We start from the raw sequence: 25,296 nt of genomic DNA on the forward strand, positions 1-25,296 counted from the left end.
TTAGTCAATATAATAAGATACACAAGAAAATGTAATAGCTATAAATATGAGAAAAGAGAACAGAAGTTACCATTAATTATAAATAATACAACCATCTTACTAGAAACCACTCTAAAATTAACTGGCAAAGTATGAGAACTAACAAAATGTTTCAGATGGGATAAGAAATAAACCTATAAAACAGATTTCCCCCAAACCAATGTTCCTTAACTCTTCTGGGGCCATAGGCTTCTTCTGTTGCAAACTACAATCTCTCTGACTTGCAATTTTTAAAAAATCATTTTGTGGAGTTCATTAAAAGCCCATGGACCCCAAATTATAGGTTACCTGCTCTGCAGTGAAGAATAATTTCAAAAATAAAACAGAAAAAAAAATTCACTCACAATGAAAGCAAAACTTTATAATGTCTAAGAATAACCTTAACAAACCCAGCATGAGATTGATCTAAAGAAAATATCAAAACCTCGCTGGGGGAAATAAAAAAGTAAAACAGTCTTAAATAAGAAAATCAGTACAGTAAAAAGGCCATGCCATTTTTGTCAAGATTATTCTGTACTCTTCATGTAATTCAAGTGAAAAACTCAGGAATATTTTAGAACATAAAAAAATTATTTACAATGCATGTGGTAGCAAAAAACCCACTAAAGACCAGGAAGATTTTCACTCAGGATTAGAAGTAAGGAAGGATTTTGTCTTACAGGTGTTAAAACTAATTAAAATAATGTGGCCCTAGCGTAAGAACAGACAGAAATGCAGTGCATTAGAATAGAAAATTCAGCAGTGGCCCCAAGTCTATGAAAGAGTTTAACTTTTCCAATTGGTAGTAAAAGATTATTCAGTAAATGGTGTTGGAAAAACCGGCTAAACACTTGAAGAAAAAAGATGATCTTGACCTCATACCTTACATCAGAATACATTCTAGAACAAATAATGATCCAAATGTAAAAAAATACATGTGTAAAATACTATAAATAAAGGTAGTCATAAAAAGGACAGCAGCAGCCCAGTCACAAGTATGAATATTGATACTAAATTTCTGAATGAAATACAGAAAATAGAATTCAACTCTACATTAAAATAATAATACATCACAACGAAGTGTAACCAGAAATGAAAGAATGACCCAATATTAAAAGAATCTATTTAATGCATTTTGCTGTATTCGTAGGTCAAAGAAAATATATGAGCTCAATAGATGCCCAAAATGCATCTGATTAAATTGAGTATCTGTTCCTGGTTTCTTTTAAAGGAAGAGTTGGACTTCCTTGGCATGATGTCATTTCCAAATGATGAAACATTTCAAGTATTTCAATTAAGATCAGGAAAAAGACTACCCAGGGAGTTTTTAGGGAATCATGTGCAGTCGTTAACACTAAAATAATTTATTTTAATGGTACTTAAATTAACACTGATCCTTCATTATTCTAAGGAAGAAATCTAAAAAATGTGTTACAGTTTGTCAATTGTTTTGCAAACTGATGAAGCTAAGAAATCTTGAAAGAGCAACATGATATAATACAAAGCACATGAGTTGGACTGAATCCAAAATCAGAATACCAGATCTGACATTTTAATTATTTGATTTTAGCAAGTTATGTAAGCTCTCTGAATCTCGGTGTCTTTATCTGTAAAACTGAATCCACAGAAGCAAAATAGAGTAAACTTGCTCTAGGCTCTTTGTTCTGTTGATTATAACAACTCAGGACAAAATTTAAAAACCAAGCATAATGAAACTCTGAAAAGCAAAAACAGCAGGTGGATTGGAGAGTTAAAACCTGGAGAGGTAACCCACACAAAGATAAATTCCTAATTTTCTTTCCTCATAGCTTTAATCTGAAGGTGGACCTCAATCACAGGGCAGTAGGTTGAGATGTTACCTAAAAGGCCAAGAAAGCCCTCATATTTCTGGCCCCTGGAAAAAGGGGCTCCTGTGGTTCAAAGAATGTGGAGGGAATCCCATCTCTAATTTTCTTCTGTTACTCCTAGCTTTGCCCAAGGGGGGCCTCAGTACAGAACTGCATATAGCAATGTGGTAACCAAAACTCCAAGAGAAACTCCATTTTTCTTGCTAGAGAACTTGAAAAGGGGGGGGGCATCAGTGGGAAAAGCAGTCTGTGGGGAGTGCTGGAGAGGAGAGAGCTGGAGAAGGGGATCCCTCTATTCTGTGTAGTAAGCTGTATAGGTCCCAGGCTCATCTCTGAGCTACACATGTGCAGGACAGACCGAAAGCAGCTTAACAAAGTCTTTGAAAACCGAAACAAAATGAAAACTACCACCCACAGAAGAAGAGATAGAACTTGTGGTCTGAACCTAGCTAAGGTGATTACCTACTAAAGCAAAGAAAAAAAAAAAAATCAACATTCTTTAAAGGATCTGAACATGACTCAGAGTCCCAACAACATAATATTAAAAATTTTTAGAAGACAATCTAAAATTGCTTAACATACAAAATCATCTAGAAATTGTGACCCATTCTTAAGGGAGAAGATAATTAAGATGCCTGTCCTGAGCTATTAGAATTTTCAGTTATAATAACTGCAATTATTATATAACAGGAGTTATAATAACTATGCTCCATGAGGTAAAGGTAAATATACTTGAAATGAATGGAAAGACAGAAGGTCTCAGCAGAGAAAAATTTTAAAAAGGACCAAGTAGATATTTTAGGCCTGAAAAACACAATATATGTAATAAGAAATTCAGTAGATGAACTCAACAGCAGAAAAGAGATGACAGAGGAAAGAGTCGATCAGCATGAAGACAGAACAACAGAAATAATTTTGTCTAAAGAACAGAGAGATGGAAGATGGCAAAAAAAATTGAAGAAAGCTTCAAGAATATGTGGAGTAGTATCAAAAGGTCTAACGTGTGTCACTGGGATCATAGAAGGAGAGGAGAAAATGACTGGTACAGAAAAATTATTTGAAAAATAAAAGCTACAAATTTGCCAAATTTGGTGAAAGACATAAATTTATAGATTCAAGAAATTCAGCAAAGTCAAAATAGGATAAACTCAAAATGAACAAACAAAAAAACCCTGCAGCCATGCCAGACATATCATAATCAAATTGCTGAGAACTAAAGATAAAGAAAAAAATCTTGAAAGCTGTTAGTGAAAAATGACACCTTAATACTAAACAATAAATCCAATGACCACAGAGACCACATCAGAAATGAAAGTAATAATGGTTTACGGGGATAAATAAAGGATATGTAAAGTCCTTAGCAGATAAAAAACACAAATGATAGGTATTGTTAGTCTAATTGTAATTTCTTTACAACGTCTCAGCGCAACATATTTATTTTCCATTCTATTTCTTCAACCTTCTCATGGTCTCCTCTGTGTGGAGTTGATCCCAATAACTGAATGCAAGTGTACCTTTAATATTATTTCTTTTAATTTACCCAAAATCTTTTGTTGCTCTTGTTGAAATGAGAGTCTCTGCTAATTCATGTCTTGTTTTTGAACAAGTTTTTAAAAAATTCTGTACATTTCCTCAATTATTACATAACTGGTATAATAATGCATTTCTTAGTGTCTTATAATAAGACATAATATCCCATATTATGAAGATCAAGTGAGAAATAGAAAAAGTATACAAATTCCTGTGACCAACTGAAACACTGAGAGTCTTGTATTGCAGAAATAGTACCAGTTTGGGAGTTCGGAAAGCCTATCTCTTATAGTCAATCTCAGAAGAAAGTATTTTAGAGACAGATGGCTTGCCCACGTCCTTCCATAGGCTGACGAAGTTGGGGACGTGTCAGTGAGCCACGTCCTGCTTTGCCAGCTGGCCAGTAGGTTAAGCCAAGCTGTCGCCACATGAAACCCAGAAAGCCTTAGCAAGGTATTTCTGGCTGTTGTTTGATGCATAAGCAGCCCTTAAATATTAAATGCTGCTTCCAGCCAAGTGGAGATGTTAACCTCAGTCTTCTCCTTGGCTCGGGTTATAAAGAGTAGTGAAGTTAAGGCACAAACAGATTCAAAGTAACGTTCAGATGACTACTTCGAACTAGCATAACCAAATGGGTCTGAGAGCCTAGACGTTCTAATAGTGTTTATCAATCTGTGCCCTCCCTCCACCTCTCCACCTTCCCAGAGGCTGTGAGCGGCAGCACACAAAATAGCCACAAGGGAGGTGTCCGCTTGGTCTCTTGGCCAAACTCTCAGGCACGGAGCGAGTGGGGCCAGCGTAAGCGGCACTAGGCAGCCTCAGGTTGTAGGAGGATGTGAAGGATGGGGGAGAGGGGCGTTTTCTCCAAAGAAAAGACATGTTTGCAGAATTAAGACTGAGATATTACTGCATAAAGATGGCGAGATCACATGGTCCATAGGCTAGAGACAATGCCTCAGCTTCTTAAAATCTCTGGCCAATATTGAAGGAAAGTCACACAGGCTTCTTTGTTTGTTTGAGTTTTTTGGTGGGGGGAGGTGGCAGTAATTAGGTTTATTTATTTATTTATTTAATGGCGGTACTGGGGATTGAACCCAGGACCTCATGCCTGCTAGGTATACACTCTACCACTGAGCTATATACCCTCCCCCCTTCACGTAGGCTTATGAGTCTCTGTTTAACAGAAGGCAGCAGGTGGAGGTGAAGGACCGTGCAGCCAGCATCTAGTGTGGGTTCTCCTCTGTACCCTTAGGAACATGATGAAGCCTCGATTTCTCCTTCCATTAATACGGAATAAGAAAACCATTATTAAAATGGGGTTTCTGTGCATATCAGATGGCAGGCGTGCTTCTAACAGACACCGCTGAAGGGGTAACAGGATTTGAAAACTTCCCCATGGTACAGAGAGCTCTTTTTGTTACAGATGGAAACAAAGACACGGAGAAGGATGAGGACTAGCTTGGATGTGCTGTGTGAGTGCAAAATCCAGAAAAGTTTACTCCATCCTGTTAATCCTATTCTCATTTCTAGAAGAATGTCACAGAATAAAGTCTCCCTGCCCCGCCCCCCGTGTTTACCATTCCTCCCTTCCTTTCTCCAATGTGTCCACACTTCAGTCTCCCAATAGTCCCACCCTGGGGCTTCTCTCATGTGGACCATTCCACTTTTTAAAAAATGGACAAAGTGTCATTAACTCCAGAAAAGTGTCATCTCCAACACATCTTCCTAGCTAGGAATAAATGACATGTCTCTGTTTTTGCTAGTTTTCACCTGCAAATGGGAAAACCCCAAATAATGTTTTTGTTAAGCTAGGTCTAATTGATCCTTTTATGTCAACAATATTTTGCCACATTTGACTCAAATTTTCTTTTATTTTGTGGGATCGTAACCCTCCCCTTTTATTCCCTGTCTGAATAATTATGTATGATAATATTTCAAGTTCTTACTTCTCTCACAGCATGCTTATTATATCTCTGAACTCTTTATCCACAAAATAAATCTAATTTAAATAAAAGAAAATATAGACACCCTCACCAAGAATTTGGTTTGCTCCAAGTTCGCAGGCTGAGTCACCAATCAAAAGTGTGATTTAGTCATTTGTAAAATTTCACCCACATCAGGAAATTCCATCAAAGTCACCACGGAGTAAACCAGCAGATGGGTCAAAGTGCAAAGTTCAAGGCATAAGTGAAAAGAGAGAACTATTCGATTAAAGTGACTGACAGATGAAGGCTGGCACTGGGCACAAAAATCAGAAGGACCCAAGAAAGATGGGTTTTGTGGTGACAGGGATGGGGCCCATCCTTACCTGTCTTCTGTGAGCTTCATTAGGGTTGTTCCTCGAGTAGAGAAGACAATAAAGGACATTCTTAGCTGTGGGCTGGAAAGGAAAAGAAATTATTTTAAGGCAGAAAGAAAGACTGCGGAATGCCGTTCCCTTCTTGGCTCCCCCACATTCTTCCCTCTCCATCACAGTGGCTGCCTAGCTACAACGCAGAGGGCACCTCCACAGCTGGCGTTGCATTTAGCCTGCAGCAGATTCAAAGCTGGGGAACAAAGAGAGGACCGGCTTTGTCTTCCTGGAGGCTGCTTCTGATTTGACACTGCCCCTTGACAAATAAGAAAGCGAAAACTCATCACCATCCTCTGCTCTGTCTGAAGTGTGTCCCTAGAAGACTGGTTTGCGTGCTGCCTTTACAAAGGGAGAGACCAAGAAATATTTGAGAGTGTCTCTACCACAGCTGGGTGTATCCTATAGTGAACAGAATGTCTCAGGCTGTTACAGCTTGATGCCATCAGACACCAAGATCATACAATTCCTTTTGCTCTGAAACTAGTATCATCATCAATTTTAATTTCTACTGGGCTTCCCAAGGAGGGTGCCGTAGAAGGTTGGCCTGTGCTGATGGGCCACAAGAATACCTAGTCCACTTGGTAGTTAAACTTATTATTAATGAATACATGGGCATGGTTTTTCTGTGGCGCTGCTTGGGAACTTCGTCAATGCAAAATCCACACTTGGGGAGATAGAAGAACTCTCAGCTGAGGACAGACATGTTTTTCTGTCCACAAGATGCGCTGGCAGACTGCAGTGGGTTCACCACTGGAGTGCCATCCTGTGGGGCTCTCTCTGGGCAGCCAACTGGCTCATCCTTCATGGTACCAACCTATTTCTTCCCAATGCAATAATCTCTCTTACCTGATCAGGCCCCAAATCTGATAGTTCCCCCTTCCTAAAATGTTTCTCAGACCTGCCCCCCTTTTCATAACAATTGAATTGTGTCCTTGCTGGTGACCTTGCCCATCACTCCTTCCTCCAATTCACTTTTCACACTGCTTCCAGTGTTTTCTCCTAAGATGTAAGTCAGATCTTGGCACTCATCCCGCTATAAAACCGCCAATGGCTCATACTACCTCCAAGATAAAGTCTACATCCATTACCATATGTCCTGTATGGTACCACTTGTCTTTGGAAACCCTTAGCGTGGTGCTGAGTATTTGGTAGGGACCCCAGCAACACCTGGTAAATTGGATGTTGGCCTCTTGAACCAGACCTGGGTTCTCTGTCCACGGCGCCATGGCGGCATTTACCACCTCCCTAGTGCTGGGCCAGTAGGACACCATGTCCTAAATGATAATAATAACAATCATAATTATCATGATAATATAATAAAATAATGGCCCACCCTATGCTTGCTATGTGCCAGGCACTATCATAAGTGATTTGCATGTATTATCTCATTAAACTTATAACAGCTTTATGAAATCAGTACTCTTATTATTCCTATTTGCCACAAAAGGAAATTGAGACCCTGAAAGAATAATTTTCCCAAGGTCACACATGGGAGAGTGGTCACACAACCTAGGGCTGAAGACCAAGCATTCTGATTCTAGAATGTGTGCTTTTAGCTCCTGTGTTATATTACTTCCCTTCTGTTGAGTTAAGTTCTGGAAAGAATGAATCTGAAATGCGGGGAATGTAGGTCTCCAAGTGGCATTGGGATATGAGCTTGGGCTGGAGACGTAGTTTGGGAGTCCTCAGCATACTTATGTGAATCAAATTGCTCAAAGAGTATCATCCGGGAGAGGAGAAGGGAGCCCGACCTAGAACCAACACCAAGATTTAAAGGCCTGGCTCCAGTCAGTGAGATGAAAAGAGAGCCCATGCTGGGGAGAATTTCAAGGAGAGATAATTGGAATCCAATGAAGCTCCTCTGTCCAGCAGGGCAAGCACTGCATGGCACTCAATGGATTTGTCCTCTAGGGCATCACTTCCGGACTTTGCCGAGAGCAAGCAGGTGGAGGGTGGGGGTGAAGTCCAGATAGTGGTGGGTTAAGGAATGAATGAGATGCAAAGATATGGAGGCCACAAAGTCTTTAAAGATATTTGAGTGAGAAACCAGTAAAGAATTAGGTTAGCATGTATAGGAAGACGTGATGAGGAGATTCATTGTCTTTTGTTTTTGTCTTTTCAGACATGGAGCAGGAGAGATTAGTTTATGTCTATGGACAGTGGAAATGAAGCCAGAAGAAAGGTAGAGACAAATACAACAGAGAAACAAAGGCCTGGATGAGACTGCAGACAATGGGCTAAAATGGAGGGACTGGCTTTAAATAAGGAGGACACTTGAATCCCAGAGATGATGGGACGGGCACACATGCATCTTTTAAGAGGAAGACTGGGACTTGAGGTAATCACTTGTCTGCTCTTCTCTGGGCTCTTGGTGAGAGTGATGAGTGTGAGTTGTAGTTTGAAGGTTTAAAGAAAATGGTGACAAGTTATGCGACTGATTGAGCATGCTGTGTGTCAGGCACTGTTCCAAGGCATTGGGGGCTACAGCAATCAACAAAAGACAATCCCTGCCTCTTGGAGTTTGCGTGGCAGTGGTGTCTTGGTGCCATGCTTTGAGGGGGTCCAGAGCCAAAGAGGGCCCGAGGAGACAGCCAGAGGAACGTGCCTCATGGTCTGGATTAAGCCATGCCAATTACTCTGATCCTCAGTTTCTTCCTCTATAAAATGAGAGGATTGGATTAAGTGGTCTCTTAGTTCCTCCCACCCCTACCTCTAACTCCTTTGAAACTAAAATAGCCAAGTGTCCGGAGTTGCTGAAGGAACTGGGAGAGAGAAGCGTTGAGTGCCTACTCTAAGCCAGATGTGGGGCCAGTTGGTTTGCATGTGTTTTCTCTTATAATTTTCACAGGCAAACTAGGGTTCAACCAAGGTAAACAAATTGCTATGGTTGCCCAGGGGAGCTTGGATTCAAATCCGCATCTGCTTAACTTGAAAGCCTTTTCCAAAAGACTCCTCTGCTTTAGAGGGAACAGAGAACCATGAGAGCAAATAGAGACATAGCCGATACTGTAAGTGGCTGCAGGCAGATTTGTTTTATATCTCTCCAGATGGATGAGACATTGTGGGTCGATGACAGAAAGATCTGCATGGAAACTGGAATTGTCCAACAATTGGCTTGTTTGCCTCAAAAGGAAGCAGTTTCTCACCAGAGCTATTCAAGTTGGGGGTTAGTGACAGCCCCTTAGGATAGCTTGAAAAATGCTCCTTTCAACCCTAAGCTTCTAAGAGTCTCTTAAATATTTTGTTTATAATACCACCTATGCATTTACTTTTCTCCTTTCCATCTACTTCCTGCTCCCCCACTCCTCCTCACATCTCTTTCCTCCATTCATCTGGATTTAGGGACTTCCTGCTGCAGGTCCCAACTTTTGGCATCACCGAGAAGACACCTCCTAATGCTTTCCCTCCAATCAGGCAGGCGGGCACATGCTGAGACCAGTAACTGACTTGGCAAGGAACACATTTGTCATCACCCTGGTCTCAGAGGAAAACCTGTCTTGAGACAAAGAAACTGATTGAAAGAAGAAGTGTATGATTACTCACATTGGCTGGAAGACTCTACAGAGGCCACCAAGGAGAAGTGGAGATGCTTTAGAATTTACAATGATCAGAAGAACAATTTTACCAAAGGCTTTGACAACTGGTTTCAAGCATTTCCAGGAACGCTATCACAGTTATGTTATCTCTTGGAGGCTGCACCCGAGGAGGGTGAAATGGCCTCCTTTCTTACACGAGCAGGTGTCTACACACTGAAAAATAGGACCTCCGAGGCCCCTGTGATGTGTATAGTGATCATGTTCAAAACTGCATCATTCTCCCTTGGAAAGCAGTGTTGACAATGCTCAGAGAATTCTACCTGGTAGGGAACATAGTGAGGCTGATGGACCATCGTGGTTTGCCCAGGACTGAGAACTCCCAGGAAGTGCAACTTTCAGTTGCTAAAACCAGGGAAGTTTTGGGCAAATTGGGACGAGTTGGTCACTTTACACACCATGGCCTCTACACGGGGGTCCAGCAAGAACGAGCCGATTGCCCCAGCATGATGTGTGGTGAAAGAAAATGTTAATGATCCTTCTAGGAGGATATTATTCACTAAGACAGGGAGAAAGTGAAAATTTTGGTCTTATAACCAAATTGCGGTCCTCTTGAAAACATGAAGCCAAAAGTTATTCTAACATGTGGCAAAGATTAAAACAAAGTCAACTACTGTACAGCACAGGGAACTATATTCAATATCTTGTGATAACTTATAATGGAAAAGAATCTGAAAAAGAACATATATAAACTGAACCACTTGGCTGTACACTGGAAACTAGCATTATAAATCAACTATACTTCAGCTTTTTTTTTTTTTAAAAAAAGAGAAGAATGGAAATAAAAGCAAAGAGGAAAAATAGCAACAAAGTCAAGTCTCTGTTCCAAGATCTCAGCATCAAATTCCAAGATCTCATCACCTTTGGCATCAAAAAGCATCCCCAAGGTTGTTAGTAATTAGTAAAATAGCAAACACAGGCTGGTTTTACTCACGGATGAGAACTATACATTATGTTTCTCACCTGATGAATTTATGAGCCAATTGTTCCACGAAGTAATAGATTTCATTCCAGTGGTGCAGCACACTTCCCGATCTAGGAAAATAAAGCAGGTGTGACTTAATCAGGTGTTCATTTGTTTTTACCTTGTGTCATTTCTCTTCCTATTCTATTATTTGACATTTGATCTATCCTCTATGGGGCTCATTATCTGAAAGTTCCATAACTATGGAAATTATTTGAAAGGGCACTTAGGTTTAATGTTGGAGTTCTGAGAATCTTATTAAAGAACTCCCTTCACTCCACCTTCACCGCTTTCCACCCCGACTCCACACACTCGGATGCTGGAAAAAAACCTCTGGGCCCAACCAGATTCACAGGTTAGTTTCAAAGCTTTAAGAAATAGTTATTTTTGTGCTATTTAAATTATTCCTCCGATTAGGGAAGAAAAACAATTCCAATTTTTTGAAATTAAATTAACACAAACTAGATGCCCAAACAGATAAAGATGAATTCCCCTCCTCCAAAGAGTCCAAATTCATTTGTAAAAACAGATTGAAAAATCTCTTAAATAAAATACCACAAAACTAATTCAGCAGTAATCCAAAAGAATACTAATTAATTAATTGGTGGAGTTTATTTCAGGAAGGTATTGACAGTTCAACATTTAAGTGTATCTAATGTAACTAGTCGTACTAATACATAAAGGAAGAAAAATGAGACAGCCTTTCATTATTAAAAAGGAATCCTTTTACTAAAAAAAGAGGCAAACCTTCTCTAAGACATATGGAATCACAGAATTTTAGATTTGGAAGGGGCCTTATTTATTTCCCAAGGCTCACTTCTGTTTCATTGATACCACTTACTACAGTTTTAATTCATCTTATAAGTATTGTTCACAGTGCTCGTACTCAATCTGTTAGTGACATCGTAGTAAGTTTTTCTGTTCTAACTCACTCTTCTGTCGCCTTGATGCCTCTTTCCTTTCACTTAAGGATCTGTTTCAGCTGAGCTCTGCATTTCTGCCTGTCATTCTAGTAATTGTTAGGGTTACAGTTTGCTTCTTGTACTCTGACATTTTGTACTAAATGCTAACACATTTTCCACTGGTCTCAGGTTACTTTTATTTTTTTTATCTTAATTTTAACTTCCAGAGCATTATTACTATTTGTCTTTGTTTCAGACTGTTTTATAGATCTTTAAGATGAATCTGTGCAAAGTAGATTTTATGCCTTCCTTTTCATGGTGCAATCTCTCTAGGAATTCTCATTCTGGTTGAATGTATTCCATCTCTATGAGGAGAATTTATTTTTCTCTGCCTTATATCTAGAAATGATATGTCTGATCTGAACAAAAGTGATACAATATGTTATGGTCATACACTGAAAGACTCTCTATCGTAAGTCTATCTCATGTTCCCCAAGTTCGTCTATAAGTTCAATTTTGGGAAAAATTCTGAAAGGATGTTTTGTGAAACTCAAAAACTAACCTGAAAAATGAAATGAAGATTAAAGTTCTAAAAGTACTCAAGGCAGTAATGTAAAAGAATGATGTTGGAAAGCTTGCCCTGTCACATGTAATGACTCCAGAGGCATGATACATGGTATACCAGTAGAGCCAACGGAGTAAAAGAGAACCCACACCTCAGTGCATGTGAGGTCATGCTATATAGTGGAAGAGGTGATTCAGACTGGGGAAGGAGAATAAACCCTTCAATACATGATGCTGTGACAATGGACAAAGGCAATTAGCTCACTATCTCATACCAAATGGAACCCTAGATGTATTAAAACCTAATAGGTAATACAAAACTTTCAGTCCATTGGGTGAATTATAAGAGATTTTAATGTCATCCGGTGAGTGAAGGATTTCTTCACCAGATACAGAAAGTAGGAATTGCTTTTTAAGAATAATTTTGACTACCCGAAGTGTCTAAAATTCTGGATGACAACAAGATGCCATAAACAAGTTCAAAGACAAGGAGAGAGTGAGAGATGTCATCAACCAATATAAAAGGGAAAAGATTAGTGTCTAGGATAGGTAAAAATTAACAAGACAAACAATAGAAAAATAGACAGAGCATCAGAACAGGCAATCCCCTGAAGGATGGTAAATCAGTAACTGAAAAAACATTCAACTCTTCTAGTAAATATAGAAATGCCTATTTAAACAATCCTTTGGGGACAAGCAAGCAGTCTCGGGCGGCAGCAGCATAGAGCCCACAGGATAGCGGGGTGAGGAGTTGGGGAGATGGGGAAAGGGATCAGGGAAAGGAGGGGACAGGGGCTCTTCTTGTCAAAAATAAACTTTTTCCAATTAACCTCCTCTGTTCCAGTTTCCCAGCTTTTTATATTCCACTGGCTCAGGACACTCAAGGTCCACACTGGCAAACTCCTACTCATTCTTCAAGACCCAACTCAGTAGTCCTGTCGCCTTTGACCGACACAGATGGGGCTCAGTGCCCCCATCCCATGCTTTCTGAGAACCAGGTCAGTGTCGGTCATCATCCTCCTTTGATACTGGGTTGGGTTGCAGTCACTTTTTTTTTCAAGCTCCCCTTGTGAGGGTCTTAAGGCGATTTGGCTATCCAGCATTTAACTTGTTTATTGGCTGGAAGAGAGAGTAGCCTGGGGAGGAGAAACCTCGATTGCTCACAGACGCCTCCTGATCTTTTGCCAGCTGGACAGCACCTCTTCTGCCCTAGTCTGGATGAATAACCTTGGCTCCAGCCAATTCCTGTGACCCTATGTGAACCCGAGGCGCCTTCCCAGATGGATCAAAGGTTCTAGAGCACAGCTCCTTGGAGATCGGGACTACTTAATCATCAACGGTAGACCTCTAAGCTTAGTGTAAGCTGGGAGTCTCCTAAAAGCTCACCAGAATAGTGCATCCTAGCCCTGGGCTTTTAAAGCTTTAGAAACCCTTTCATTAGAATTCCAGCCATCCTCCTAGACAAGGTTCAGTTGTATATTTCAGGTCTTCAAGACTGGTCCTGGCTGCTCTTTGTTAGCTATGGAGTGGATGCTCTGGTTCTGGGGGTCCTACTGAAGGTTTGACAGATATGGCCCAATGCAGTGTATGTGCTTCCAAAGAGGCACCACCTGTCTGATTATAAGCCATGATCCAATCCAGAATTCTACAACTCCTTTCCACTGGAATCAAGAGATTTCCTTGACTATTGCTCATCTGTGTGCATTTCTGAAATGCAATGTTATGGTTTGGTCCATAGGACCTGGACAAGTGCTATCTGAGATTTTGGTTACTGAGGGGTAGGGTAAGACATCTAATGATGAGAGAGGACTCCCCACAGTTCCTCTATCCCATATTTGATTTTCTCTTCTGTAGAGAAGTCCTGCAGTGAGGGAATTAAACTGGGAGGGGAGGCAAAGGGTTGTTGAAATCGGATCTCGTAACTAGAATTGGGGGGCCTATTCTTGGCTCTCTGCTTAAGGCGCAGGGGTTTGGAGTAAATCCTTTTGGATTACTATTTCTTTGTTCTCAAGGATTGGCCCTATTTCACAGCCTCAAATCAATTTACATCCTTTTACTTATGAAACAGGGTCACCCAATGATAATTCAGACATTCTTCTGTCTTAAAACATGTCATTTTCACTATTCTTCTGACTGAGACCGACATGTAGGATTTAGACAATTTTGGTATTCATCTGATATTTTGATGCAAGATATAGGGAAAGATCCGAGAAATATCCTGGAGTGTGGGGAAAAGTCTAAATCTATCTGGAAAGCTTTCTTGCTAATGGGCAATGGCTGTATTTTCTCAAGAAGAACGTAAAATGAGACTCAAGATAAAACTGGTGGTGAGAAGGTATTGACATGCTGACTTCTCCCATCCCAACTCTACTAATAATGGCCCTATTAAGGTTTGTTGTTTTGTATGTACACATGATCAGTCCTTCCGTAATTATATAAGCCTTAGCCAAAACATACCCACTTTAGCACACAGTTGAGATGTACAAAGCCTATTCTTTCAAGCACTGAGGGGAAACATAGCCTTCTAAGATTCTGGGACCAAACTAGTTTTGTCTTCTCTGGGTTACCGTGGGATGCCAAGGGGCCTCGGCTTCTAGGCAGAGGAATATAGGGTTATGTATATCTGCATCTTGGAATCCTTCTAGTCCTAATTACTGAGCTCCCTAACCCCCACATGCATGCTCTATCCTACCCCAAGATCAAATCACCCCTTAGAGAAGGAAAGAGCCTCGTGCCTGCTGCTATGATTTTAGCATGGAGGTGAGCTTACCGGAGGTGCAGCTCATTTCTTTGTAACCCAGATCCCCAGGAGCAAGGGGCTTGCTTGCCTTGGTGCCACTGTCCTTTCTCCTGTCTCAGCACCACCCACTGGCCACTGCTGGACTCCTAACTCTGAACTCTAACTACTTCATCCATGGGCCTCTGGAAACTACCCACTGGGATCTCAACCCAATGTCTGTCCTTCTCTCATAGGGACAGATCTGCTGGGTCTTCGATTCTGTTTGGACTTACTGTCAAAACATGCAAGTCTCACTTGCACTTTGCTTTGTAAACTGATTTACTGATTTGGGATCTGACCTAGTAGCTACTCCCAGAAAAATCAATGGCTCAACCAGAAGGAGGGTGTAAGTTGGGGAAGTGGCAGAGAGTGACTCCAGAGCCAGCTTCTCTCCACCCTCCATCCTTCTTTATCATGCTGACTTGTTTAAGAATTAATGATCTTGCATGGAAGCAACCAAAATGTCCATTGACAGATAACTGGATAAAGAAGATATGATATATGTACACAATGGAATGCTACTCAGCCATAAAAAAGAATAAAATAATGCCATTTGCAGCAACATGGATGGACCTAGAGATTATCATACTAAATAAAGTAAATCAGAAAGAGAAAGACAAATACCATATGCTATCATTTATATGTGGAATCTAAGAAAATGACACAAATGAACTTGTTTACAAAATAGAAACAGACTCACAGACATAGAAAACAAACTTATGGTTACTAGGGGGGACAAAGGGGATAGGGATAAACTAGGAGTTTGGGATTAGCAGATACACTCTACTATATATAAAATACCTAAACAACAAGGTCTTATTGTATATAGCACTGGGAACTGTATTCAATAACTTATAATAGCCTATAATGAAAAAGAATATGAAAAGGAAAATACGTATGTATAACTGAATCACTGTGCTGTACACCAGAAATTAACACATTGTAAATCGACTATACTTCAATTAAAATTAAAAAAAATTTTTTTAAAGAAATAATGATCCTAACGTCCCAGCTATGGAGCACTGATGTTCTCTTCAGGCAGTAATGGCTCACACAGCCATTGTTACCAAAGCCCCAAGCTAGAAATAAAAACTCCTTCTTGGCCCAAATATAAGTAGTACTGGGAGAGTTTTCACTGAACTCTGTTGTGGATTGTTTTTTATTTTTATTTTTTAGAATTGCTTTTAACACACAACTGCTGGCGAACTCTGGTCAAAGAGAGCTGAAATATCCATGTTGTGTAAGTCAGTGGATGTGAAAGGTCCCAGATATTTGACTCACTTCAGTCCTAACACAAATGCCATTCTAGCCCCTGAAGATTTCCATGAGCCAACTGGGTATCAGGATGGTGTGGAGGATTCAGGCTCCTTCTTGGGATTTTGTGCCTGGGTTCCACAAGTGTAAGTCTCAGCAAAATTTGGAATTCAAGTAGCCTCCTAGGAATTCTGCTTGAACACAGCCCTACAGAGTTCTGTGTCCAAAGATTCCTTCAATATACCTGGATCCACTCAAAATCAGAGTCACACCTCCTCACACTGTAACCAAGCAGGAACCTACTGTCATCGGTGAACATCTGATATCTGTAATGGTGTTTGTATCTGCTTAACTGTATAATGTTTTAAAGGGTTTTTCTCATACTCTTGCTGACTCGGGTTAGGCTGGAGAGGAGGGAGGCTTGGGTGGTTGCCCAACCCCCTCCTGGTGCTCAGAGCCCTGGTTTTGACCCCAGTGCCCTCCTCTTGTGTTTTGTGCATCTTGTTGCTCATAATTCACCCCAATTGCACATGTCTGCAGTTATTTTTAGCCCCTTATGGTTTCCTTGTATTCTGTTGTTCCAAGTGCAGGTCTCTGCCTACAGCAAGAGGTCCTAAGCCTCAGCCTGCCTAAAATGCTAGAAGCATTTATCAACTGCACAAGTTTTTCTCTAGAGCATTTTCCCATGGACCCCCTTCATATGCATCCTTTGTTCTAGGTACAAGAATATTAAAAGAGTCCCAAAGCCTGAGGTGAACTTCATGCCCAGCAGAGGGAAGGAGACCACTGCATCTGCAAAAATAAGAACAACTTTGCAACAATTTGTTACCCTGTATAGGATCTCTATGGAAACTAGCTCCACCTCTGAACTCTTGAGCTTTTACTGTAAACCCTCCTGCCCTCTTTCCCCAGCAGGCTCACAGTGTTGGAGGCATTAGCCCACTGTAACCTCCTTTGCCTGGCAAAGAAATAAAGCTGTCTTTTCTACTTCATCCAAAACCCTGTCCTCAAGTCTCAGTTCACTAAGCAGGTATGGAGGCTATGTTTCAGCAAAGACACCATCTTCTGACTTGACTTTGAGAAGGGTTGCCCAGACCATCAGGACACCAAGCCACCAGTTCTCACTCCTAGTTCCACAAGAAAGTAACTGCTGGTGGCAGCTCCAGGGTTTCTTAATAATTTTTGTTTTCCCATGCCCTTTTTGGTACTTGGAACATGGTAAGAAGTCAATATATTTTGTGACACCGCATTCACTGTGTATCCCCAATGAGGGATTTTGCATGGAGTTTGGCATTGCCCTCAGATGACCACTTAGTTACTTCCAAAGGTCTGATATACAAAGAGCAGGAGCAAAAGAAGAACCCTGAGTCTCATTCTGATTGGTTTCCAAAATACATTCTCTTGTGTTTCTGTGAGTTTCCAAACCTCCCTGTGGTTAAGCTCCTTAGAAAACACATGCTCTTTCCATTAGCCACAGACAGAACCAGAGTCAGAAAAAAATCCAGTGGGCCAAATTGGGTTTAAATTGTCTGCATCCCTCTCCTCTTTGCACACGGATTAGAGTCAAACGAAAAGGGGAAAAAGAGAGCTCACAGTTGGAACCATCACCCAGGAGTCTTTCAATCCTGGAAGAGCAGAGTCGCTGTCAGGATGGAAATTATAAAACCATCAGTTCCTGCTTTTCCTTAGCCCCACCCGGCTGAAGTCACCAACGTCCTCAGTGACCCACCCAAGTCCCTAGCTAAATCCTGGAAGGGTACAGCAGCCTCAGGCACCACTAAGCGGGGCCAGCAATCAGTTCTGACATCACAGGCCCCATGTTCACTTGTCCCCCTTCTCCCTGCACCCCTACTACCCCACTTCTTCCTTGGCCCTCCTCTCCTTCCTCCTGGCCTCACACTGCACCCTCACTGGCTGGAGGTCTAAACCCAGCCCAAGTCTTCAGCCCTTGTCCTCCTATGACTGACTGGGGTCACGGCCAAGCCTCCCTTCTGCTCTAAAAGCTTGACCTTCACTCTTGCCTTCACTCCAATTTCTTCAGATACCAGTGCAGCCCCAAACCAGGCCACTGAGCACTGTACTTTGAGTAGGAGGCTACCCACCCTGCTCCTATCTGTGTCCAGAGACCCCAGCCCAGATGCCCCGCCCCACCTATTTACTGACTTGCGAGGAATCTAACTGATGACTATGATAACAATGACTTGTTAGCTGTGGAATGCAACCTATTAGTGATTTGGCAAATCAGTTAGGTGGGATGTGGCCAACATTTAATAAAAATGAAACAGAATAGAATAGAAACATCAGGATATATTACATACTATAACAGAAAGTATTGCTATGTGAAACTTTAGGTCAACTATGCGTAAATAATGCATATATACTGTGTCAAGATGGAAACTGTGTTTTTTCTTCTTGTGAATGATCAAAAAGATATTATATCAAAATATGTACTCCTTTCATCTCCACCAATTTGTCTTTTCCAACACACACACACACACCAGGAAAAGCCTAAAAACATTTTCTGATAATCAGGTATTGGTACTTTTGGTGCAAATTCAACACAAAATTGTTCTTGTTGCTATTGCTAAGAAATCAGAAGACTGGTTAGCTGTCCACAAGGTATTTCTCATAACTGAAATGCACACAAAGATGTGATAAATGAGAACCAAGGGCCACCAGTCAAAGCCACCAATGTGAACTGTGGATGATCACCAGGTGACCACGACAAGATAAGAGATGGTACTGTGGCTACCAGAAAAGTCAGAGGTCCCCTTCGCTTAGAAGCAACAAAGAAACAATAGGCCCCTCTCGAACACACAGCCCTATGAGTGAGAGAAGTAGGGGTGGGGCAAAATTTAAAAGACTTAAATTTACTGAGTGTTTAAATTCTTGCACTGGGCTAGGTTTTCTAGTTTGGGAGAAAGTTGCCTCTCCTCACCAACACCTGTCCCTGGCAGGAGGGTCTTTTGAAGACAAGTGAAACGGCTTTGAGGTATTTTCTCTATATGAGTATAATGAGAATAAATTATTTCTACCCTGAGACAGTGGCCACTGCATTTCACTTGCCACTGTCGTGATCATTCAGCTCCCAGGAGCAAGATACAAAGTGCTCATTTTCTTACCCACACTCAGGATTAGCTCTTGCCGAAATACCTGTATGTTTTTATAAATGAAACGAATTTTCATCATGTTCTTTTGGGATATATTTAATAATAGGCCCTAGATTTTTTTTTCATATTTATAATTTATTTCACTTTCTTTGTTTTAAAAGCATGGTGGATCAATTAGGACCAGCCATATAATTTGTAGGATCCACTGCAAAATAAAAACGCAGGTCTTCTTGTTCAAAAACTATTAAGAATGTCAAGATGGTGATAGCAGAGTATTAAACTAGGTGCAGGGCCTTTCTGAGTGTGGGTCCCTGGGCAACTACACAGGTCCCATGCCCTTGAAGCTGACCTTGGTGTCAGTATCCTTTGCCCACTTTCTATTGGGGTGCAAATGTCCAGGGGTCAGCCTACTTATTCTGGAGAGGTCTAGGTGGCAAGTACTGAGGGCTTGGTGGTCTCCATGGCAACTACCCAACTCTGCTGTCATAGCACAGAAACAGCCAGTGACAGGACGTAAACTAAATACATGTAGTGATGCTACAATACAATTTTATTTACAAAAACAGGCTGCAGGCCCATTTGCTAACCTCTGGTATAGACAGTCACTTTCTTTCATGCTCCTTATGACAAGATAATATAAAAATCTATATTTTCCTCCTGGTAACTGAAGCTTTTGTCTACTTTCACTATTCATTTCCTGTTATTTAGTGCTGAGAATGTGGACTGGAAAAATTGTGCCTTGGGATATATATATATGGAGGGATTTTTTTGTTACCTAATAAATATTTCATGGGTATTTGAAAGGAAAGTTTATTCTCTGTGGGGTAATAGGGTTCAAAATATCTTTATTAAATCAACCCCATTAATTATTATTCATATTCTCCATATCCTTTGGCCACTTAAGTATTCAGACATGTCTTTTCAGACTCTGCTAAGAAAATAATTTGGTTTTCATCTTTGGCATTCAAAGTAAATGTGAGTTATCTTAATACATTTCCTAAATATTGAAGTACCCTTGCATTCCTGGGATAAATTTTTTCTTGGTCTTGTTATATTATTCCTTTACTCTCCTTTTAGTTGTTTTAATGATGTTTGATTTCAGAATTAAAGTTTCTATTCTCATTTGGGCAGAAGTTTTACATATGTGTTATCTTTGGTAGATATTGATATCAGAAAAATGTTAGCTTCCTAAAATAAATTGGGAAACTCCATCTTTTTCTATTTTCTAGAAGAGTTTAACTTATACTGAAATTTTCTTTTCCTTGAAGATGTGGTAGAACTTTCCATGGAACTAACTTGGTCTAAAACCAAAGGACCTACTACCAAGGGCAAATCAGACCTTCTCCAGTGTCCAGATCCTATTGAGTAGGGTGGGGGCGGGGTGGGCAAAAGCATAAATACCAAGAATTTCACCTAAAGGGATTTTTAAAAAACCACCACGTTGAACTGTTATTATCACTTTGGTTCAAAATTTAGGGATTTCCAGCCCTCCTGCTACCCAGTAGGTAGACTTGAGAGCAAGAAGAAGAGTTTGGGAGCTAGAAAAAAAGTAAACTACACTTTTTTTTGTACATGCGATTGTAGTATGAGTAATTTTTCCTGTTCTGCATAAAAAAATTATGCTTTTTACTTTCTTTTTTGAGAATCCATTCTTTAAGTTTCATATTTTGCCATATAACCTCACTGATTACATTACTGGACTTATTAACTTTTCTGGAACTTTCTCTTCTATTAAATCTTCAAATGTTTCTTCTGCACTATTCTTTAGCAACCCAAGTTATCTGGTATATTGGATATCTATTTTTGTCACTCATTACTTATCAACTCTCTCATCACTTTCATGCCACTCATTTCCTGTTCACATTAGGAGAATTTCTCAAACACGCCTTCATCATTTATTTCATTTCCTGCATTGTCAGTTCTGCTCTTTGCCGCTTCTCAGGTGATGTTACATTTTCCCATATGTTTTATATTTCCTTTCCTGTTCTAGGTCCCTGTTCTTCTCTTCTCACATCTTATCTCCTGTTCCACAAATTTCTTATTTTATGAACTTCATTGAAATCATAAAATATTTGGTGCTAAAACTGACCTCTTTTGCTGTTGAAAATTCCTTCCATTGATGTGTTTTTCTTCCACTTCAGGAGTTTTTTTCTCACCATTTATTTTCAGTGGCTAAAATCTTGTATTTTCATCTTTCAAAATGGGAAGATGTGACTGGGTTTAGTATTTGCTTCTCAAATATCATATATATTATATTTATGGCATTGTCTCTGCACTTTGAAGCTTCTCTAAGAACTTAATCTGGGGGAAGGAAGTTGGTCTTAATAGCTAAAGTAAGCTTATGTTATTGTTCCCTCAATTAGTGGGGAGCTGGGAGTGGAATAACTTCTCATCATTTCTCACAAAGGAACTTCATCCTTGCAAGGTTTGTGTGTTTGTTTGGAGTCCAGTTTCCCCAGTTCCAACTTGCCATATGTAGGGTTTTCTGTGCTGGCATCTACTCCAGGTTCACATTGTACTGGACCAACCTCATTCCTGATCCCTACTGCATCCACGTAATAAGAGAAAGAACTCTGCCATTTCCCTGGAGGCCCAGGATCTACGGGGGCAGAATCAGCAACGCTGGACAGAATCACTGTCACGAAGATGCCTGGCGCTCATGCGCTCTCTCTCGGCTTAATTTCCCCTTGGACAGTCCAGCGCAGCTGCCTCTGCGTGGAGCTGATGCACAGTGGCAGCAGGGCCCTAAGGAGATGCTGCTCATCCCCTTACGTCCCACTCTTTACTTCTGACTCACTTCCAGATTTGGGATTGCTCTTGGGGCTCCTCCAGAATCTCCCTCTACATGTTTTTTTAACTTGGCAACAGAGTTGAAAGTAGACCCTGGCTGACCTCCTTCCAACACAGCCCATCTGCTTGCTCTGTTTCTGCTGGAATTTCTTGCAAGTGTGTTACAAGTCCTTGTCGCTGTCCTTAGTGGTTGGACCTGATGCAGGCTTCCCCCAGATGCCTCCTTCAGACTTCCTCTTTTGAGAGTGGGGCAGTTTTAGATGATAGCGGGGGAGGCAGTGAACAGCTCACTGCCCGTGCTCAGCTTCTTTTTCAGAAGTCATAAACAAACTGTCCTCCCTTTCTTATCTCAAACGAAGCCCCTCAGTTGGTTCCATTTTAGTTCCTGCATTTATGATGCCCTGAAAGAGCACTTCCAAAAGTCACCAGGGCCTTTATTTCTGCTAAAGCGTGTGAGCGTTCTCAGTTCTTTCTTGCTGGATGTATTTATAGGCTGCATAAATGCAACAGAGGCTATTTCTTGATTCAGCGAACTGACTTTTGAAGCTCCTTTTGAATCTATAAAGAGTAATATTACACTACAACATATATTGAGTGCTTACTAAGCAGAGGCATTGTACTGAGACTTTACGTTCATTGTCACGTAATAATAACAGCTCGCACTTAATGAGCACTTCCTGTGTGCGCATGGGATTCTGTTGGGAGCCCGACAGCCCTATGTGGTAATACAATTAGCTCCCTTTGACAGATGAGGAAACTGAGTTCACAAAGAGATTAAGTAACTTGCTCAAGGACACACAGCCCATAAGTGGTAGGGTTGGGATTCAAACTCTAGCTCTAAAGGCCATGCATACTCTTAGTCCAAACACCACTCTCTTACAGTCTCCTTTCTGGTGTTTAAACCTGGGTTCTTAACATCTATGTGACACTGCCTCCCCATGGAGGGGTCGGGAAAGGCACAATTACACTTTATGGTGTTAGCAGCCAAGACAGTGACAAAGTACTAGCGAGGTTTCACAAATAGTGATGGGAGTTTGGGAGTGGGGATGCCAGGAAAAGCTTAAGACTGGGACGCTCAAATGGAATCAGGAGTTGAACTGGTTGCCCATTTTAATGGAATAAGGTGTCCACGGGGAGTCACCTGTTTGGCCTGAAGGCTGGAAGTCCCCTCCTCTTTTGTTCCCTTGATACTGTCTTTTCTAAGAGTAAATAATCAGGATGACCATATAATTTAAAATCCAAACTGAAACACTTTCAAGAGTCAAATAGTAAGCCATGCATAATTATACTGGGACAAGCACAAGTCAGGAGTGGACTGGGCCATCCGTTCATCTGCGGTGGGATTAAGGCTGTCCAGTGGCATCCTGTTTCCTTTTACCTTGTATTGTTTATTACTGCGGTTGGAGTCTAGTTACAGTCATGATACTTCACTCTTCTCCTATTTGCTATACAACTTCCATAAGCCTGGTATTTGCGTTATCTTTTATGTAAGGAATGATGGCTATGGTTCTGACCACAATCTTTTTGCCAAAAGATATTGGGAAGCCTGTTCAGGTGGTTCCCGCAGGAAGGAGCTCTATATGGTTGAGCAGCAGAGTTTGAAAAGAAAGAAAAAAGAAGCCAAAGCTCCTGAATGAGACGTCAGAGAACAAACACTAAAGCTTGCTCTTCTCCATCTCTTGACAATGGACCCCCCTGCTGCTCATCATGAGACACGAGTTGTTACGGGGTTGACGGGTTCTGAAGAGGAATGGGTTTGGAATGAAGATGTGATGTAGACAGGTGATTGTTCTGAATTTTTTGTACCACAGGGAGCCCACGACTAGTGAGGGGAGGGGGCCAAGTCCCAGTAACCATCTCCAAGGGTAAGAGGGCATCACCTATTTAAGGATGGAAATGGTGATGAAGGGCATTATAGCTAAAGGTGAGGAAGAGCATGGGTTAGCTCAGGGAACTGCGCAGCGCAGTTTTGTTGGAAATTGCTAGGGGGTGTGGCGTGGTAAGAGATGAAGCTAAGGGAAACACGCTGAGCCTGAGCAATAAGGCTCTTGGATACTTTACTAAGGAGTTTATATTTTATACAGAAAGGACTTTGGAAGTGTTTAGAGGTTTAAGGGTTGGGGAAGAGTATGTCAAGATCAGATTTGTGTTCTAAAAAGATCCATTTGGTACCAGTGTTGAGAACACAGGGTTGGGGGGGAAAGGAATTAAAAAGGAGGTAAAGAGACCAATATAGATAATGTTTCAGTGAACAGGGTGAGGAATTGCCTGAACTTGTCAGGCCTTGGAGTTTGAGGAAGAGGATGACTACCAGATCCTTGGCTTAAGTGGCTGGATTTATGGTGATGCTGTTCACTAAGACGAGGAACAGAGAAGATGATTTTAGGGGGAAAACATCTAGTTGATCCCCTGCCTCCACTGAAATTCTCTCTCTCCTTGCCTCAGCGTTAGCAATGCTTTGCTGGTTCTCTTCCGACTGTTCTGGCAACTTCTTCTCAGCTCTGTTCAGTGGAGTTTCTTCTTTGGCCAAGACATTCCTGTTGGCAATTCCTCTAGGTTGGAGCCTGGCCATCTTCCTCATTAAACTCCACCTCTTCTTGACATTTTTCATCCTGATATTATCTTGATATTATCTCCATGTGATTTTTTATCCACATTCATATTTTCAACTACTACCCTTGGGCTAACCACACTCAAGTCTTTATTTTCAGTTCCAGAGTATAAATCCATCTGCCTACTCAACGTCTCCACCCAAATGTCCCACGTGTTCAGACTCAGCATGTCCACACCAAACTCCTCTTTCCTTCTGAAGCTTGCTTCTTGCCCTCACAACTCTTCCCTCTGCTACTCATTCACCAGTTGCTGTCAAGCCCTATGCTACAAGAGCACTCAATTTCACTTGTTCTTTTTGTCTCATTCCTACAACATAATTTCATAACCTCCTGCTGATATGAAAAAATCCACTCTTTACAGATTCTTTCCCTGTCACTCTCACTGTCATGCTTATTATATCACAAAGAGTATGTGTTATTTTGCTTTCTTGTATTCCCCCTTTGTCATCAATGTTTTTGCTTTGCTTTGTCACCTGGCAAAATCCTGCTCATAGTTCAAATTCTGGATCCAAAGTTACCTTCACTATAAAGTCTCCTAAGCTTCTCTTATCTCAACCAAAATTAATTATTTCATCAGTTGTTTTCCTAGCCCTTTGTCTCTTCTACTAAATTGTGAAATCGTTGAGAGTTGGGGACATGCTGTAGGCATTTTGTAATCGATGACTTTAGCACAGTTTGATCAATGCTAAATTGAATTGATGTATTTCTTACCCTGGCTAGCCAGTCCTGCCTAAAATCTAGGGAGATGCCTTTGGTAGAGGACTACATCTTACCTCTTTTTTTAGGAGTAATTACCACCGTTACCACCACTATGACCATCATATAGTCACCACCGACACCACCACCACCACCATCACCATCATCACCACTAACACGACCATCACCATCACCACTACCATTACCACCACCATCACACCACCACCACCATCATCATCACAATCACCATTACCATTGCTGTCTATCATCTTGGTCACTCACAT

At 41.0% G+C, this 25,296-nt stretch overlaps 1 protein-coding gene across 1 annotated transcript in view; it reads right to left on the bottom strand.

The window, feature by feature from the left end:
• Positions 1-25,296, bottom strand: part of ANTXR1 (ANTXR cell adhesion molecule 1) — a 218,345-nt gene that overhangs the window by 184,014 nt on the left and 9,035 nt on the right. The window contains exons 2-3 of the mRNA XM_010979894.3: positions 10,305-10,376; positions 5,704-5,775 (exon numbers count right to left, since the gene is read on the bottom strand). Coding sequence (XP_010978196.3) covers positions 5,704-5,775; positions 10,305-10,376 — 144 coding nt within the window. The remainder of the gene's footprint in view (positions 1-5,703; positions 5,776-10,304; positions 10,377-25,296) is intronic.

Source organism: Camelus dromedarius, chromosome 15 (assembly GCF_036321535.1).
Source record: "Camelus dromedarius isolate mCamDro1 chromosome 15, mCamDro1.pat, whole genome shotgun sequence".
In the NCBI taxonomy this organism is placed as follows: domain Eukaryota; kingdom Metazoa; phylum Chordata; class Mammalia; order Artiodactyla; family Camelidae; genus Camelus; species Camelus dromedarius.